The sequence below is a fragment of the Elephas maximus genome, chromosome 2 (assembly GCF_024166365.1).
Source record: "Elephas maximus indicus isolate mEleMax1 chromosome 2, mEleMax1 primary haplotype, whole genome shotgun sequence".
NCBI lineage: Eukaryota > Metazoa > Chordata > Mammalia > Proboscidea > Elephantidae > Elephas > Elephas maximus.
This window is the reverse complement of record NC_064820.1, coordinates 130962484-130982606: the sequence shown is the minus strand read 5'-3', so window position 1 is coordinate 130982606 and position 20123 is coordinate 130962484. Positions and strand designations below refer to the sequence as shown.

Below are 20123 nucleotides of genomic sequence, written 5' to 3'. Positions count from 1 at the left end.
AAGAAAGCATGTCCCTGTTCCCTAGAGTGAGTCGGTGGGTGGGTTTTGCAGCTGGACTATGGACATCCAATGCTGTTGGTTGTAAGGTCTGGGAGGCACCACTTATCCTTGGATCCCTGTCACAGGTGAGTAGGTGGTATGGGTGGAACCACCAGTTCTCAGGCCCCTGATGTCGGTAGGTGAGGACCCTGCTTAATAGAGCGCCGTCCAAAGTCATAAACCTGCCTCTCCACCATATAGCTGAATCAGTTGAAGTTAGACTTCACGTATATACCCTGTTACACTATGCTAATGAGGGCCTAAGCTGTTAAAATGGGCCCACACAGGTCTATGCAGGGATGAAAGGCATTCAGAGTCTCTGGATCCCTTATGCCTGTGCCTAGGCAAAGGAGCTGTTTCTTCCCTGAGTTCCCGGCTTAGGGGAGCTGGCAGATTATTTTTTCCTTGTGGGTTAATTTGTTCCTTCTCCAAGTTGGGGAGAATGGCTCAGGGCGCATGACCAGTCCTATTTCTGGCCCAGGGAAAGGGGCTATCACCAAAGCTGGCTCGTGACTCGGTGTAGAGCGGGAAGGATTGGGGTAAATGGGAGAGGGTTTTTTCCCAAAGGGGTGTTTTTTGATCCGCATGGTAGATCAGACGCATATGTCTATTGATGTTACTACTCTTATATCTCTAGGATATATGCCTACAAGTGGGATTGCTGGATCATAAAATATTTCTATTTCTAGCTTTTTGAAGAAGTACCACACTGTTTTCCATAGTGGTTGTACCATTTTACAATCGCACTGGCAACGTATAAGAGTTCCACTTCCCCCACAACCTCACCAGCATTTGTGGTTTTCTGTTTTTTTTTAAATCATTGCCATTTCTGCAGGGGTGAGATGGTATCTCATCATAGTTTTGATTTGCATCTCTCTAATGGCTAATGATCCAGAGCATCTTTTCATGTATTTGTTGGCCACCTGAATGTCCTCTGTTCTGTCCTTTGCTCATTTTTCAATTGGACCATTTGTCTTTTTGTTGTTGAGTTGTTGAAGTTTTCTGCATATTTTAGAGATCAGACCCTTAGTGGATATGTCATTGCCAAAGACTTTTCCCCAGTCTGTAGGTTCTCTTTTTACTCTCTTGGAAAAGTCTTTTGATGATTATAAGTATTTAATTTTTAGGCTGTCCCAGTTTTCTAGTTTATCTTCTGCCATTGATGCATTTTTAGTTGTGTTTGATAGGCTATTTATGACAAAAATTAGGCCCCCTAGTTTTGTCCCTGTGTATCTTCCAGGAACTTTATAGTTTTAGCTTTAATATTTAGGTCTTTAATCCATTTTGAGTAAGTTTTTGTGCATATGTGAGGTATGGTTCCTGATTCATTTTTACATATATGGATATCCAGTTCTGCCAGCACCATTTGTTAAAGAGACTGTTCTTCCTCATTGAATGGACTTTGACACTTTGTTGAAGATCAGCTGCTTGTAGATAGATGGATTTACTTCTGGGTTCTCAATTCTATTCTATTGGTCTCTGCGCCTGAACCAGTACCAGGCTGTTTTGATTACCACGGATGTATAGTAAGTTTTGAGATCAGAAAGTGTGAGGCCTCCTACTTTGTTCTTCTTCTTCAATATTGCTTTAAGTATTCAAAGCCTCCTTCCTTTCCATATAAAGTTGGACATTAGTTTTTCTATTTCATTAAAGAATGCTGTTGGGATTTATATTGGGATTGCATTACCTCTATAGATTGTGTTTGGTAATATTGACATTTTCACAATGTTAAGTCTTCCAGTCCATGGGCATGGAATGTTTTTCCGTTTATGTAGACCTCTTTTAATTTCTTGCAGTAGTGTTTTATAGTTTTCTTTGTATAAGTCTTTTATGTCCCTGGTCAGGTTTATTCCTAGGTATTTTCTCCTTTTGGGGGCTACTGTAAATGGTATTGATTTCTTGATTTCCTTTTTAGAGTCCTCCTTGTTAGTGTAGAGGAACCCAACTGATTTTTATGTGTTGATCTTGTACCCTGCCACTTTGCTGAATCCTTCTATTAGTTCTAGGGCCTTTCTTGTAGAGTCTCTGAGATTTCTATGTGTAGGATCATGCCATCTGTGAATAGGACAGTTTTACTTCTTCCTTTCCAATTTGGATACCCTTTATTTCCCTTCCTTGCCTTACTGCTCTAACTAGAACTTCCAGTACAATATTGAATAAGAGTGGTGATAGTGGTGTTAAAGGGCATCTTTGTCTTGTTCCCATTCTCAAGGGGAATGCTTTCAATCTTTCTCCATTGAGAATAATGTTGGCTGTTGGTTTTGCATATATGCCCTTAATTATGTTGAGGAATTTCCCTTCTATTACTATTTTGCTGAGAGTTTTTATCAGGAAAGGATGATGGATTTTATCAAATGCCTTTTCTGTGTCAGTTGAGATGATCATGTGACTCTTTTCCTTTGTTTTATTTACGTGGTAGATTATGTTGATTGAATGTCTAATGTTGAACCATCCTTGCATCCCTGGTATGAATTCATTTGAACATGATGTACGATTTTTTTGATATGCTGTTCATTTCTGTTGACTGGAATTCTGTTGAGAATGTTTGTGTTTATAGTTATGAGGGATACTGGTCTGTAATTTTCTTTTTCAGTGGTGTCTTTGCCTGGTTTTGGTATCAAGTTTATGCTGGCTTAATAGAATGAATTTGGGAGTATTGCTTCCTTTTCTATGTTCTGGAATAGTTTGAGTAGTATTGGTGTCAATTCTTCTCTGAATGTTTGGTAGACTTCTCCAGTGAAGCCATCTGGGCTGGGGCTTTTTTTTGTTGTTGTTGGGAATTTTTTAAAATGACATATTCAACTTATGCTTTTGTTATGGGTCTGTTCAAATTTTCTACCTCTGTGTTAGTTTAGGTAGGTAGTGTTTCTAGAAATTTGTCCATTTCTTCTAGGTTTTCAATTTTGTTGGAGTACATAAGCAACAGATTTACTTTTACAGAAGTGTAGCGAGGGTAATGAGTGCCCAGGGGCAATCTCAAGTTTTTGCAGGCCAGCCTTGATTGGAGCCCCCTTGGACTTGCCCCTGGGAGCAAGTGCCCCCCTGCCCCACCCCCCTTGCTATGCCTCTGGATTTTTATTGATTGCCTATCACATTCTGTGACTATGGTTTCGCCACCTTACTCCCTGGGCTGCATTCGCGGGTTAAAACGAAGAGCGGAGCTTTCCCGTCTTTCTACAATGAATGGAATGGTTGTCCTCACATCTGTGAATCTCCTCAAATCAGGTTATATCCCCTATGGTAAAGGACCCTATTTACCCGAATACTATAAAGGTTTGCTGATGGAAATGAGTATTCTGAAACAAAAAGCTCATGTTTTTACTTACATGAACGTATTTAAAAACAAAACAAAACAAAACACACTGAAATATACGTATTAGGAGGATTTAAGTGAAGTCCTAAATCTATTAAAAAGCAAGTACAAAGGGACAAAATGGTTGCTCGACAGCAGTTCAACTCTGCTCCCTGCGGTGTAGCTGGAGATTACACTGAATTCAGGGCACACTTTAAAACCATTTCCCTCCAGTGACTTAAACAATAAAAAGATTCATAAATAAAAAAGTTTGTACAAACCCTTAATCCTCATCTGCCTAGCTTTACATTCCATTATTCTGAGTAACTGATATGTCTGAAAACACTCTGTTTCAATTTAGCTAAACCTCTGACTCATAGGGAACAGCTTTTAAATCGTTCACACAATTCTTATCAATCAGCTGGGTCTGTGTAAAGGAAATACAAACACGGAAACCTAATCACTCTGTCTGTGAAAAATCACCATGTCTCCCTGATCTGAGGAAGATCAGATCCTATGAAACCTTTTCTCCAGACTTCCGCCGTTTCCTGGCTGTTTCATTTTAATCACGACATTGTTCAGCTGATCTATTACTCCCCGAGTTTCTCTGACAAGGATAGGTGCCACTGTTACACGTCCTAGGAAACCCTAGTGGCAAGTATTCCCACCATGAGAAACTGATTTTGCAAGCATGCTATCTGCACATAGAAAAATGATGGGCTTCCTTAGCAAAATGGTTCATCAGAAATGCAATAATGGTAATAGGCTGGAGTTAAGGCACAGATTTTTGAGAACAATTTGTAGTGTTTCTATTGGCTTGATGTATTGGACCCTTAGTTTAAAAAGAATAGGAAGCCTGGTGGTACAGTGGTTAAAGCACTCGGTTGCTAACTGAAAGGTTGTTGGTTTGAACCTATCAGCTGCTCTGCAGGAGAAAGATGTGGCAGTCTGCTTCCGAAAGATTTACAGCTTCGGAAACCCTATGGGGGCAGTTCTGCTCTGTCCTACAGGGTCGCTGTGAGTCGGAATTGACTTGATGGCAGTAGGTTTGGTTTTTTTGGTTTTAAAAAAGAATGGTATCAGAGCTCAACTTACAAAGAGAAATGAGGAAAACTAAAAATGAGCAGGAAGGAGAACATAAAACCACTCAGGCTGGTCATTTGGTGAATTCTTTTATGGTTAGTGACTATCTATTTACTATGTTCTACTCGGCCATTATTCTTGGAGATAATTCATCTTACAAATAGTCACAGGTATACTTCCCATCATCAATAAGAAATATGTAGCCTTTATGAGAGAAGTGCTAGCTGTGGAGGTGTGAAATGCATTTGTGTTATTTCTTCTCTTCCCTTTTGCTATGTATAGTTTGGATGCTTTCTTTCCAAACTTTGCATGATTGAAAAGACCTTATGAGGTTTGTATTAACTGGGCTATAGAGGAAATTCACCCACATCTGAATAAGCTAGATGATTGCCATGTAACTCTCTTTGGTTGGAACTAGCTTGGCTTTCTTAACACCAAGAAAATATTTAGGGTATAAAATTGGGAATGAACTTAGCAAAAGAGACCAAAAGATTTAGTCTGCCCATGCAGGTAAGGGAGTTAAGTAGGTAGGTAGATAGATAAGTATATACACACACACACACAGAGAATCAACTTATTGTGGTCTAAATGACATACCATACAAAGTATCCATTTTATGTGTAGAATGTATTATTATTATTTTGCACAAGAACTTTAGCCTTATAAAGAACAAGAGATGTCATGCAGAGCCCCTAGCTCCCTCTCTTTCAGGTTGCCATTCAGAGAAACGGAACCAAGTCACACAGATGGTCAGTGGTAAAGTGGGGAGGTGATGTCTAGTTTGGAGGTGCTAGGTTGTCAGGAAGGATGAGTCCCTGGAGAAGGACATCATGCTTGGCAGAGTACAGGGTCAGCAGAAAAGAGGAAGACCCTCAACAAGGTGGATTGACACAGTGGCTGCAACGATGAGCTCAAGCATAACAACAATTTTAAGGATGGCACAGGACCGGGCAGTGTTTCGTTCTGTTGTGCATAAGGTTGCTATGAGTCAGAACCAATTTGACGGCACCTAACAACAACAACAATAAAAACCAGCCTATTGATTGCGCCGTTATAAATAGAAATGTACCCTTGTGGGGAGAAACAAGATTATGTAGTAGCCTGTGTATGACACACAACTGCTGTCTCCGAGAATGTGGGTAAGGAAGTAAACGGGAAGAATCTGAGGAACAGTGGTATAAAGGACATTAAGTGTTACGGTGAGTGAAGGAGTAAGTGTACTGAAGAGTGGATGTGCTAGGCCTAATTCCAGCCAAGGTTAATGTCTGCATGCTAACAAATAAAATTTATAAATGACCTTTCAACAGCTTCCTCTAGCAACAGGAGCTGTTACTGTCACATTGATTTTGATATTAAACATTATGGAACTTTCTTGCTTTAATGAGAAGGCAGATTCAATTGGTAAATAAAGCAATGACTTAAGCAATTAAAAGAGTAAAAATGAGAAATAAAGTAACAGTACTCATAGAGCTTAAATGAAACAGGCAGGTCTCACTGATTTACTAAGAAAAAGACACACGTTTGTCTCCAGGTAAAAATAACGAGAAACAATGCTCACTATGAATAACTGCCCTTTGGTAAGATGGGACAAGTCAGCTAGTAATATGTCATTTGTTTAAAAATCTGCTTGCACTTGGTTCTCTTTTGTCCTCCAGCTGAGAAACCAAAGACAACTTCTTTTTATTGCTTGTGGTCAAACAGCAAGTTCATTTCGCCATGGGATGATCAAACGGCCAGCCTCCCCCAGCTTGAGAAAGTTTGCCTTTCACTTTCAACTTGTTCCATCATCATTAACTCTGAAAAATGTCACATTCCATTTGTGCAATGAAAATTTCACCACGAGTGACCGTTTGGGTGAAGTTTTTTTAGGCGAGGCCCTAAATCTTGCAGAATACCTCACACGTTCTCAAGGTCATTTGCCTGTCTCCTCGTTTAATGACAGTTGTCTAAGATCCTGGAGTCTGTCTGTGGCTGACATAGGCAACTCTGATGAAACCTCTATGTGTGGGTGCATGTTTCCCTTTCTGAGATTGAAAGGGCTCACTTGGTGATTCAACACATGCATATTATTTGAGAAAAACTATGGTGTGCACATACACAAAGCATGTGTATACACCCTGCTATTCACACACACACTGGGATCTGTACCAAGGAAAAGTAAAGGTCTTCTGGACTGGGGAGATGCTAATAAAGTAGACTTCTGGATGGAGGCCATTGGAAAGCAGGGTTTCCTTACTCTGGGAACCCAGCTTCCCTGGAGAAACTGGGGAGGCTCCAAAAAGCTTCTGGAAAAGAGAAATTGGCTTCTTTTTGCTTTTGCCTTTGGGCTTGAGAAATTTTCACCTCCTTTGTTTATTTTATTTAATCTTCATCATTATATTTCCCCCTCTGCAGAGAAGGTCTGAAATGTTAAATCTCAAAGAATCTGGCATAGGCCCAAATCCCCAATGGGCACTTTACAAATATGAATTTCTGAAAATGGGTGTCAAGCAGCAAGAAGGCTAAATTAAGAGATCACTTGATCCATAGTCATAAAAAAAGCACAGCCTATCAGGCCAAGTCAAATAAATTGTTTGCCTTTTGGCAAGTAAGTCAATAGCTGAAATGGGCCCCTAGTATAGGTCCTGATTAAGTTTTCAAGGTCAAAACCAAGAGACTGTATATACAGGGCTCTGAAAAGCCTTAATAAGTATCTAGGTGCTAACACACTGCTTAAATAGAAAGTCTCCAAAAAGGTTTCTAGCTTTAGTTTCAATTCCAGAGTTTCACAATGGGTTAGCTGCTGAAATAAGGGGAAGGTTATGAGCAGGCTTGGATTACATGTCAATGTCTTGGCCCCTTTCAGCTAGGTCTGCTCCTAATATATCAGAATATTTATTGTTTCCAATATTCAATTTTTAATTGACTACTAGAAGTTGGGGGCGGGAGGGGCACAGAAATAGTCTAATTGCATTTTCCAATTTCTCTAGCTAATACAAGATCGGACCTGCGGTTTAAAAGAATCATGTGCCTCCTAAAACATGAAGGAGAATGTTCTGCTATTTTAAAGGCTGGGTTGACAGCACTGCTTTTTAAGAAAAGTAATTCCAACATTAGGTTATTAGCTCAAAAAAAGTTTCCCAGAGGTTTTCTTTTTTTTTTTAACCAAACACTTGCATTATGTGCCAGGTACTCTTTTAAGGACTTTATAAATACTAACTCATTTCATCCTCCTAATAATTCCAGCAGGTGAAGTAACTTACCCAGGTCACAGATCTGAAAGTAGTACAGTCAGATTTAAATCCAGAAAATCTGGGTCTATATCCATTATACTATGCAACTATACTTTTTTGTGAATACCTCTCAGAATATGCAAGCCAAATGCTCATTTATCTCTTACTTCAAGTTGGGCAGATGGTGTCCAAAGAGAAAAAGTGTTTGATCTATTTCCTCCACCTCATAGGGACCTAGAAACATGTCTCTAAACTTCCCCTTTATTCTCACCCTGATTTCCTATATTCTCTTGTGTCTACCATCACGGAGGTCACGGTCCTACTGCTGGCTCCTGAGCGCTCTATTTCTCTCTCCCTCTTTCACACACACTCACACGCACACAGAGCTCTTACCGTGCTTCAGTGAAGCTGCACGGGGTTTGTGATCTGGGCATAAAAGCAGACATCATTTGCTCATTAGAGCTAAGTTTTCAGGACGCGCCCCACTTACTGACCTCCACTAACGGCCTGGGTTTGCGCTCGACTGCAAACCTGAAGTGGCAGAGTTCACAGTAGCTGGTGTTTGAGGATGACAGCCAGTGCTCCAGGCAGCTCCGATGAATTGTCCCCAGAGTCCCTGTACATTCACATGGAGAGAGCAAGTCCTCTTGGCTGCTGCCTTCGTGGCAAATCCTGCACATCGGCCGGTCGTTGAAAGGGCTGCAAGAGAAGGAGGGGCACTTGCCAGTCATCGGGCTGGAAACGACCACCTTGGAACGGCCCTCAAGCACTGCGTCCTTTGGACCCTTCCCAGCGGGAGCTGCTCAGAATAGACGCCCGCTTTAACACCCCTTAGAGCTACCTTTGCACTGGGCAGGGGGGCGAGTGCTAGGGTCTTGGATCATCTGGAACACTCGTCCCTTCTACTTTTGCCAACATAAAGAAATAGAGGGTGGCCAATATCAAAGCAGCTGGGTGTGGCCCAGAGCCAAAAGTGAGCAAAAACTGGCAACAAGTTATTTTTGCCTTGAGCATGGATGAAGTTGGGAAACTAACAAACAAAAGATTGAAAAAAAAAAAAACTCACCCCACACCGTTAAGAAAGTGTTTTGAAATGCCACCAATCGTAGTTTCCAGACAAATTGTGTCTTTTGAACCACGTCATGACACCTTTGCATACCCAGAAGTTTGTTTCCTTTCTCCTTCCAATACATGGGAGAATGAGAGGCAAGATGTTAACTGTTGGCAAACACCAAAGCTGCCACATACAATGGCATTAAGTCAGAGCAGGGTCTCTTGAGCTTTCCTAGGTTGCTCTCAGAAACCCTCGTGGCATTAAGAGCTACAGCTGCTAACTAAAAGGTCGACAGTTTGAATCCACCAGGCACTTCTCGGAAACCCTATGGGGCAGTTCTACTCTGTCCTATAGGGTCGCTATGAGTCGGAAACAATTCGACAGCAAAGGGTTGGTTGGCTGGTTGGTCGGTTGGTTAGTAGGGTGCTCTCAGGGAGGCCAAAGAGACTAAACACAAAGCGAGCAGTGAGTAGACCCTACTGAGTTGGGCTCAGTCTCAAGTTCTGCCTTTAATTTGGAAAAACCAGTCTGCATATTTCATGAAACCAAAACCCAAGCCAAACCCACTGCCGTCGAGTCAATTCCGACTCATAGCGACCCTATAGGATGGGGGAGAACTGCCCGATAGAGTTTCCAAGGAGTGCCTGGCGGATACGAACCGCTGACCTTTTGGGTAGCAGCCGTAGCACTTCACAACTACGCCACGAGGGTTTCCATTTCATGAAGGCAACACAGTTCAGTGGTACAAGGTACAGGTTCTGGGGTCCAGCTGTCTGGGCTTGAACCTCAGCTCTGCTGCTTACTGGCTACGTAACTTTGGACAAGTAACTTCACCTCTGTCCTTTAGTTTCATCATCTCTTAAATGGGAACAAAGAACGATGCCTTCCTGATATGGTGACTACGATAATTAGAAAAGATCATCCACATTGAAAGTTTAGATTCCAACTCATGGTGACCCCCTGTGTGTCAGAGTATAACTGTGCTCCACAGGGTTTTCAGTGGCTGGTTTTTCAGAAGTAGATCACCAGGCCTTTCTTCTGAGGTGCCTCTGGGACTAAACATAGTAAATGCCCAGCTAATGTTAGCTATTTTTACTCATGGAAAATAAAATCAAAGACTCAGGAAAATAAAATCACATGCTCCTATCACATAAGTCAGGGGCCAATGGGGGGATTAAATGGAAGAAGTGGCCTCACTTCTCAATGGATACTGTGTCTTGTGGGAGATCAATAACTCCTTACACTACTGGTGCTGTTCTTCACTTGGCATTAAATTGTAAAATACGTCATCTTTGTATGTGCCAACCCTAGGACCAGCCTCTCCGCCCACTGCCCCCTGCCCACTAAGGATGACAGTGAGCCAGGCTCATTCCCATCGTTCTCTTTAACATCACCTTTGGTTCAAATGGAAACACTGCTGTTTCCCCACAGCCTTTTGGGGACTGATCCTGGGAATGAGCATAGGCAAAAGAGGATTGAAAGAGGAAACAATAACCCCTCCCTCTTCACCACTTGCCCAAAATACTAACTCATGCTTAGAGGCAGAAAAAGAAAGTTTACAGAGTCTGTGCTTCCCCTTCATTGCTCCTGGCCTTCATTCACACTGATCCACGGGCACATAAAAGTCTGAAACCTTCTGGAACAAACCTGCAGCAGCAGCTCATGGGTCTCAGTCACCTCAACTACGCAGGCTGTTCTTCCTAACAAAGGAGCTGCTGGATGGTGAGGTGACTGACGCACATCACCACCCAGTCTCAGTTCAGAGGCGCTGTGATGTTCACCCAACTCATCATCTCCGAGTTCCAAACAATTTTAAGAAGTTCTTCGAGAGGTGGAAAAATACATATTACAATTTTTTCCTATTTTTTTCTTTGTGATAGCCTCTCAGATTTAAAGTAGAAGGTGTATGGCTGATGTCTATACCCTGCGTGGGTGTGTGACTGTGCGTCTGAGGGCCACTGTTTCGTCCAGCCCCAGCTGGGGTGGCGAGAAATGCTGTGTTGCCACCAGCAGACCTGCTGCATGCACAGGTACAAACCTGTGGGCCTCATCTGCACCTGAGGTTTGGAGCGAATCACTCAGACCAGGGTCAACTGCTAAGGTTTCAGGGTCGGAAGTGTCAGACACCAGGGGACAAGCCCAGTGTTGATATACATTTTACATTCACATTGTTAAATTCTCACTTACCTGTTCTGAAAGAAGGCTGGAGAAGCCAAGGAGCACCCATTAGCCTGGTGGCCTGTAGCAAGAAGAGTTTTGACTCCCAATCTGCCACTGGGCAACAAGAGCAAAAGAGGAGACTCCTGAGGACAAAGTCTCAGCCTAGATAAGCCCTGTCCCTGCTGTTCAGATCCCTTGCCTTTGTTTTGGTTCGTCACTCAGAGAAGATGCACTGGGACAATAGCACTTCATGGGGTGGAAAGGAGGGGTCTTGGATGGAGGCCCAAGAGGAGTGAAGGAGGGGACAAGAGAAGACGTCCCCAAATGGGGCTGTGCCAGAGAAAAGGCATTGGCACTGTCCAGGCAGCAGCCTGGGACAGTGCTTCCCATCAAGTGGGGGTGATCAGCATGCAGACAAGGAATGTCACTTTGGAAGTTTTGATCACAGATCAGAATCATTGTGGCTTAATCATCTGAACTCAGGTGCCTTCTTCATTCTGTTCTCACAGAGGTAGCCCTTTGTTAGCACTTGGAGACAACAAGAGCGTAAATACCATAGCAATGTCAAAATAACAAATGTAAAGCAAGCAACCTCACGCCTCCTCTCATGGGATCCTTCCCCGCCTGGCTCTCTGCAAGTGTGACTTTAAGCAGGAAACCAGACAACATGAATTTTAGCTTTATACCCCATTGCTATAGAAACGGCAACGACAGAACTGTGCAGTCCTTTCTTTTTCCTTTTTTTTCCCCAGCACCTCCTCTAGCCTGATACAAAGACCTGAAGCACTAATTACATCCCCTTTAGCAGTTTCCACCTGACAAAGAGTTCTCTGGATCAGTTAACAGATTCATTAATTTTAACTGTGGTACTACCTCTGGGTGGCAAGAGTCCGCACTACTGTTGACAGCAGCTGCCCATCCTTGGCTGAAACTTGCATGACATACTGTGGCTGCCCACTCACTAGGCTGCCACAATCCTCCACGGTCTTCACCACGGGCACGGCCGAGCTGGTGCAGTCTGGCAGGACTTCGGGCAGGTGACTGCAGCGGCTGGTTGTCATGGTAACAGACGGCAATTACTCTGCTAATGGCTTCCACATTCATACAGGATTGCCATCTAAGAGAGATCAGAAAACAGGGGAGTGGGTACATGTATGTTTGTACCTTCACATAGTTTATAATTTTAAAATAGTTTCATTTAAAAACAAAACAAAACAAGTCTTGGTGGTTCAAGGACTCAAGTTTAAAAAAAAATCAAAATCTTGTCTGTTTCCCCCCTAAATCCCAATAGGGTTTTTGGAATTCCTCAAAGGGTTGTTTTCTCCCACACATATGTCACTACTTACTACATTTTACTTGATCCCTACAAGTCTGGAAAACAGGACCTTCCCAACTCCCAGCACAGGGCAGACAATGTTGCATGGACTGGGCGTTCTCAGGGTAAGACACCAGTGTTTCTGGATGAACTTGAGTTGACACTTTCTGTCCCGGTAACCATATGTCAAGCAGGCTTGACTGTCTGAGGCAATTGGATGTGAGTGTAATCCCCTCCTTGCTGCTGAGGTGTCTGGCTGGCCTCGCTCCAGCATCCTTCCTTCCCCCATCCTCCTTGGCTGCCACCAGTACTCTCAGGTCTGTGGTCTGCCCCTCCAAGCAGTCCCCACTGCAGACAGGAGCCCTCGCCTAAGGCCTCACGAGGTGGCAGGGGCTGCCCCTTCCCCGCTATTGTCAGGACTCTGCTGAGATTCTTAACTCCCAAGTACTAAGCATTTGAGGAACACAATTAGTTAGCTGGTAGAGCTTTGTTTTTTAAGATAGATTTTTTTTTTTTTAAACAAAAGTCAGAATTGCATATTATAGAAAAGCACAAAGAAAACAATAAAATAATCTCACTACTTGGATAATACAGTCAATGTTTTGGGTGGATGCCGTTTTATTTTTTGGCAGGGTTGGCAGGGTGGAGTTGAGTTGTAGCTGGGGCCAGATAGCTAGCTCTTTTTTATTTTATTTTATTTTTTAACTGCATTATGGTAGCTCTCAGGGCACAGAATAAAAGGATGTTAAAAAACCCAATCTTTTCTAAAGCTGTCTAACCCAGTCTTCTGGTCTGGCCTTAGAAAGCCCCACTGGCATGATTTTAAGTTCTCATGATGCCTCACAGTCACAAAGTGTAGCTTGCTGGCACAGTGCTCTGGCTTCACGAGGCGGCCATGGATTAAGAGCCCGGGGTGTGCTGGCAGGAAAGGCAGACACAGTGACCTTCTTGCCGCATGGAATGGTGATGGCTGGGTGCTCCCTGAGAGTCTATCTCTGGGTTTTGCATAACTCCAACTCAGAGGGCCAAATGCTCCTTCCCTGCAGCAGATGGATCTAGGAGGTGGTGTGCAGAGTATGTAAATGGGGTTGGGGGGTCAGGTACATCACACCCCCAACTCATTCACCTGTAACCTAGATTAAGTCCTCATCAAAGGAAGTAGTTGTAAACGAATGACCTAGATCAGCAATAAAATGCCCTTAAAGAATTCTAAAAGCAGAGTTTCCCTTAAACTCCTTTTATATCTGTAATTTCACTTCTGGATAATATACTTCATTTCATTTCTCAAAGACAAAAGAGATCTCATCAGCCATGTTATCACTTTTTTTCATTTACAGCTGGTGCCAAGCACAGAGTTTGGCAGAGAGGAATAAAAGGCGGCTCTACCTTTCCTTCTTCTACAGGCAAGCCCTGGCTCTTTCTCTTGTGCCATCTCTGCAGAACTCTTCACTCAAGATCCTCTCAGACCTCACCCCCCAACTTAACAACAACAACAAACCAACAAAAAAATCAAAGGAAAAAAAAAACAAACCAGTGGCCCATGAGTTGACTCCGACTCATGGAGACCCCATGTGCTTCAGAGTAGAACTGTGCTCCATAGAATTTTCAAGGCTCTGATCTTTTGGAAGTAGGTGGCCAGGCCTTTCTACCGAGGGCCCCCTGGGTGGATTCGAATTACTAACCTTTTGGTTAGTGGCTGATCATTTAACCATTTACCTCAATCAGGGATTCCCACCCAACTTAGGACCTGCTTAAAGTGATATTCTAGTCCAGCATTCACTGAAGAATGTACCAGCATGTCCACTGAACACCACACACCAGAGTAACCCTGAAATACTAAGACTGGCAGTGGGCAAACCTGACAAGCCAGTGACAAGTCCAGCACCTAATTTCTGGATCCCAACAATCCTAAAAGACCATGCCTTGAATTGCAAGCGAGGTGGGAGGGGCTGCACAAGCATGAGCACCTTGCATTCTGGTGGAAATGGTTGACTTGGTCTCAAATCCACAAGAGTGGATCTAAATCACCTGCGCAGGTGGAGGAGGAGGGAAGGGAGAATGGGCTCCACAGATCTCAGCGGAAAGGAAGCCCAGAGGCCTACATCCAGGCATGGGGCAAGAGCGGGCTTAGCAGACTTCTGCACCAATTGGCATGCATATGTTGCACTTGGGCAGTGACAAATGGCCCACTGCATTTCTCTGTCTCCTTCTGAGCCACCTGGGAAAACAGCAGGCTGTTGCTGTGGATGCTAGAAAGAGCTGAGCTGTCGGTTTGCAGCGTAGCACAGGTCTTCCACTGATCTTTCTGCAAAATTTCAAGCACCATTCAACTGTTTATCAATACCAGTGTCCTGCTCTTGTGGGAAAGTAGCTTCCTAATGCACCCGAGAATCTGAGACCTGGGATTTCTCTGGACAAAAACCACAATGCCGAGGAGGAGTGCTGTATGTATAAACTTGAAATCTCAAATTGCACTGGTAAGACAGGTCCTTTGTCAGCCAGGCTTGACACCTTGTACATTTTCCTTCACAGGCTGCAAATAAGAAATGATTTGGCGCTGGCCAAATTCAGCTGCACACAGTGGGAGGAGTGGGAGTAGGTGGCCCAGAGGGAGACGGTGAAGAAATGGAGGGAGTGGCTAAATAAATGAAAGCCTGATTAGAGAATTGTTAAAATGAAGAGCTTGTCTGTTATGCTATGACCCTTGCAAAAGACACAGTACAGGTTTTACAAAGCAGAGACCAACCATGCTGCAGCTAATCGTTGCTGTTTCTGGAACAGGGTGTCATTATAAGTGATTTCCATGGGAACATGGCTGGCATCATGAGGATGCATCCACAGACTGTGGGGGAAGGGAAGGAACAGGAGCCCTGCTCACCTCTGCAGCCCTCGCCCAAACCTCTCTAATGATCATGGGGTTGTAGGGAAAAGCTCTGCTCTGAGCGGTGGAACACCCAAGACTGTCCTGGCTCACCACCTACCAGGAAAAATCACCCAGCCTCTCAGACTCGTATTTCCTGCGTATTTGAAATTAGGGTGCTCATGCTTCCTGAGTTATGAGTTACCTCATCCGATTGTTTGTGAGGCCTAAAATGAGATAATACATGTGAACGTGCTTTGTAAATCAGAACGCGCCATACACAGACCAGGCAGCATTTTATTACTACATTAATTTTAATTTCTGATCTTTCTCTGCCTGTGCACCATCCCATTTCTGTCTAGAAATGCTTCTAAAATCATCCTCCCCCATAGCTGGTCAGCCAACAACAGGCTGCAATTTTGTATCACATTTGAACTTGAACTCTGACACTGCACCACTGCATCCCTCTCAGCTGGGAAGCACAATGGAGCCTCTTTCTTGCACACCAGTTTCTCATTATCCCTAGCCCCGTCTCCTTCAGATCCCCAAACACAGGTTTCGCTCTTCCATGAAAATGTTTAATAAAGCTATATGATGAAAAACTCCACTATGTTTGAGATACTTGTTGCAGTACCTTGATACTTGTTACAAGTATACTTGATGCTACTTGTTAACAGCAGTTACCATTATCTTAGCTAATGGAGCATGCCCTAAATATACTAGAAAATAAAACACAAAACCCATTGCCATCGAGTCTATTCTGACTCATAGTGATCCTATAGGACAGAGTACAACTGCACCATAGGGTTTCCAAAGCTGTACATCTTTACAGAAGTAGACTGCCACATCTTTCTCCCGCAGGGTGGTGGGTGGGTTTGAACCACCAACCTTTTGGTTAGCAGCTGAGTGTTCTAACCGCTGGGGTACCAGGGTGCCTTAGAAAATAAAGCACAGCCCCTCCCAAGTCCCTTTTTAGGGCTACTTGTATCAGAACGGTATTTTCAGTGCCAAGTCAACTTTAATCTCTTGGGCGCAGGACTAGAAGCTGTTGAGGGGAGAAATCTGTTACACTGGCATCTCTGGGCATAAAAATTACTCACAAGAACATTAGAGTGTGTTGTGCCCTGGCTGGCAAGAACCTGGTCATGTGGGCCGGGCCTGCTCAGACCCAGGCAGTGGTCTGAGCAGGCCCAAGGTTGGAGTGGAGTTTGGAGCAAGGCTGGACCTCCCAATTCAGTCCTAATACTCAATTCCAGAGACTTTAAGAAGTAGGCTCCTCAGATCCCAGTATGTCCTGGGAGGATCTTGTGTCACCTCCAACCAGATTTGATCAACCACACAAACCAAAGAAGCAAATTCATTTATTCATTCTTTCACTCATTCTTTTTATTTTTTCCAGAGAACTTACTAGGTGCTACTAAGAACTTTCTGAGGGTGCAGGGTTGAGCCATCTCAAATCCAACCTTGTGTTTCCCAAGGAAAAGTGCAGGCCACCAAGCAGTCTAGAGTATTCCCAGACCCCTTCTAGGGCTGCAGAGCCATGAGGACCTGATTGTTTTCCATACCAATGATGCCCTTGCAAATTCAGGGGAAACCACCTGATGCTCTAAATTTGGGGGAAAGAAACCACGTAACTGTGGACTGGCTAGATGTCTCCCTCAGAGCTGTGCAGTATTAACACCAGTACAGGGTTCAGAAGCTTGACCTCAGTTTCAAAGGAGTGAATCTACTACAAAAAGGATCTCTAGAATGTCCCTTAGCCTCCTGCCAGATGCTGCATACTCAGGGACACAGCCTCTTCTAATGAGACCAAGGCACAGGCAATACAAGTCAGTGATGGAAATGAGAAAGAACAGCAAAGATGGCCTGCTGAGCAACTTTCCCCTCTGAGTTAGATTTTTAGACTTTGAATTCTAAGAATGGTTTCTGAGAACAGGAGCGCTCTTTGATAGAACATTTCCCTGGCTTTTCAGGCGTGTTATAAGCAGACAGTGCACTGCATGGCTGATGAACTTAGAGTATCCTGAATGTTCAGAGAAAATGAGGGGAGGCGGGAAATCACAAACTGACCTTCCTTTCCAATGAAAATGGAGCAAATGACTAATTTCAAAACCATTAACATGTAAAAGCAGTATATTTCTTCTGAGAACAGGGCACAAAGGCTCTCCAAGGAGATTGCTGGGACGTGATGACCAGCAACATTTAAGTTTCAAAAACACGCCAAGGAGGCTATTCACTAAGAATGTGTAGCGGCAAAGTAGCTGCTTCATTAAACTTAAATAGCTGCAGCAGGGCTGTGCTTACAGACCCATGCTACCAAATTATACATTTCTTTTCTGGATGCTTCACTGACCTCATTATATAGAGCAGAGAGTTTGTCATTCCAAATAAAGTGACCATCCAAGTCTTTATAAACATGTCCATCAGGCACTTGATGAGTCTGCACAGTAAAACACTGGCTGGCCCAATGAATTAAGGAAAAAAAACCCAGAAAACAAAACAAAACTCTTTTTGTTGTCTCTTTATTTTCTGCTCTGTGCTCACTGTCACATTTACAGAGCAGAGTAAGCAGATGAAATGTTTGTTTCCAAGGATGAGGGGGTTTTGATTTGGGGGTAATGGCGTTTTCTTGAGGAATGTGTAAACACCAACAATGAACCAAAGAGGGGGGAAAACAGACCAGAATAAGGCAAGTTGGATCCCAAGATAGTTTCAGTAACACATTCCAGGTACACAACTTTTAAGTTATATTCAGAGTTATTTATCATTTTCCATCGTGTTATTAATTCTGACTCTTGGCCACAGGAAGTATCAGACCAAATATACATATTTTCATTTAACATTATTTTCTCTTACTGAGCCCTGGTGGTGCAATGGTTAAGTGTTCAGCTGCTAACTGAAAGGTCGGCGGTTCGAAACTACCAGATGCTCCATGACAGAAATATGTGGCAGTCTCCTTCTGTAAAGATTAAAATGCACTGCTGTCATGTTGCTTCTGACTCATGGCAGCCCAGCCTTGAAAACCCTACGGGATATTTCTACTGTGTCCTGTAGGGTCTCTATGAGTCGGAATCAACGTGATGGCAATGGGTACTGGGTGCATTTTCTCTTCAGTCAAATAAAATCCTCTAGTTTTGCTGAAGTCAAACCAATCAACAATGATTTTATATATAATTTGTGTATGTGTACGTGTATATATATTTTTTCCTCTCAGGAAGTACTCATGAAATTAATTCAGATTTTGGAAGCAATCAATTTTTTTCATTTAACTTTAATTACATAGATGAAAATGGCAATTTAAAATCCCACAACTACCCTGTGTGTTCAAAGACACAATACAGCTGAATTACACTTGTAAATAACAACTGGCTCATGCACACGGAGCCTGGCTGAGGGAGGGGGGAGCAGGGCTAGACAGACGAGCTTTGCTGAACTGTACCTGGACCCTCATCCGGAGTTCTGGGGGCTAGGGAACATTCAGGCACATTAGAAAAGTTTAAACACCAAGTTAAAAAAATAGAGGGGATCAGGAAAACTAGAATAAATGAGGCATTCATGGAACAAATGCCTCATTTAAAAAGAGATTAAAAAAAAAAGTGTATTCTTCAAAGGATATTGAGTATGCCCAGTGCCAATCAAACAGCTGTTGTCTTCGCTGGGTGCCATGGAGTCGATTCTGACTTACAACAACCTCGTGTGACTGTGCAGAGCCGCCCCATAGGGTTTTCTTGGTTGCAATCTTTATGGGAGCAGATCGCCAGGTCTTTCTCCCACAGAGCTGCTGGGTGGGTTTGAACTGCCAACCTTTTGGTTAGCAGCTGAGCGCTTAACTGTTGCACCACCTGGGTTCCTTATCAAACAGCTACCTGTCCAGAATGCATAAGGGAAGGTATGGAGAGAGCATGCTGGCTGGGACATCTGATAATACAGAAGAAAAGCATTTCGGCTATAGATGAGAGCTAAACACTCTCTAAGTAGTAGAAGTTCCCGATTTGCTGTTAGTTTCGTACACATTTTCCATCAGTGTTCAAGGGAATGCTTAGCATTAATGAAGTTGATTTGTGATTCACTTCCAAGTTGTACTTTATCTTCCTTTGCACAAACAATCTAGGATCAGCTATACAGATGTAGTAATTCTCAACCAGAGTAACCCTCAACCTAGAATAAAGCCAGCTGCTGGCTTAAGCCAGGGCTCCTTAGGGTTTCCTCTTCCCTGTCTTGCCCAGACCAAAGTCTTAGAGGTTGCACTCCTGCCCTGTCACAGGGAAGTGTCTAAGCTCTGCAGTCCACCAGGCTCTGGAGCCTGCTCCTCTGCGTGTCTCCCTGCAGTGATTTCAGGCCAAGAGGCCCAGGAGACATTTGGCTGCTTTACCCGCCATTTACACACACAAAAAAAAACCCGTTGCTGCTGAGACAATTTGACTCATAGAGACCCTATAGGACAGAAGAGAACTGCCCCATAGGATTTCCAAAGAACGCCTGGTGGATTCAAACTACCAACCCTTTGGTTAGCAGTCGTAGCACTTAACCACGACACCACCAGGAATTTACATACAAGGATAACCAAAGGGACTCTGCCAAGGATAAACTATTAAGGCAAGTGCAGAGTAAAGATGTTGAAATCTCTGGATTTTGCTTCTCAGCCCTGTTCTTGGCAGTACAGAGGACTCTATCATATGCTTTCCATATGAGTCCTCAAAACACCACTCGTATAGACCACAAATCTATCAGAATCTCTGGATGTTTCTGCATTGCCCTTTTATATATTTGGCCTTTGAGTTGAGACCCTGTGGGAGCCTTTGGAAGAGAAGGAGAGAGCCCCAGTTTTGGGTGTGGAGTCCTGGCTTTGAAGCACCTGCCACCCGGCCACTTACCCATGGGAGTGAGTTACTTGCGGCTGAGCCTTGGTTTCTCCCCTGACACTGCGGACCTGACAGAGGGTGTATGGTAAAGGATAGTGCTTAAGGCTACAGTGCCACAGTGTCATCTCAGGACAGCTGGGGGCCAGTGCAGAAGTGGCTCCTTCCAGATCCCATCTCTAGGCCCCCCGCCTAGACCAGCCCTCTGGAATCCTCCTCTCTACGCACTCATCTTTCCAAGCAAACATC

General features: G+C 43.6%; 1 protein-coding gene across 1 annotated transcript in view; it reads right to left on the bottom strand.

Moving 5' to 3' along the window:
* The window catches only part of MARCHF3 (membrane associated ring-CH-type finger 3), a 180400-nt gene that overhangs the window by 51705 nt on the left and 108572 nt on the right, over nt 1–20123 (bottom strand). Inside the window, exons 2-3 of the mRNA XM_049873478.1 lie at nt 11714–11957; nt 8121–8325 (exon numbers count right to left, since the gene is read on the bottom strand). Of these exons, the coding sequence (XP_049729435.1) occupies nt 8121–8325; nt 11714–11901 (393 nt within the window). The 5' untranslated portion in view covers nt 11902–11957. The remainder of the gene's footprint in view (nt 1–8120; nt 8326–11713; nt 11958–20123) is intronic.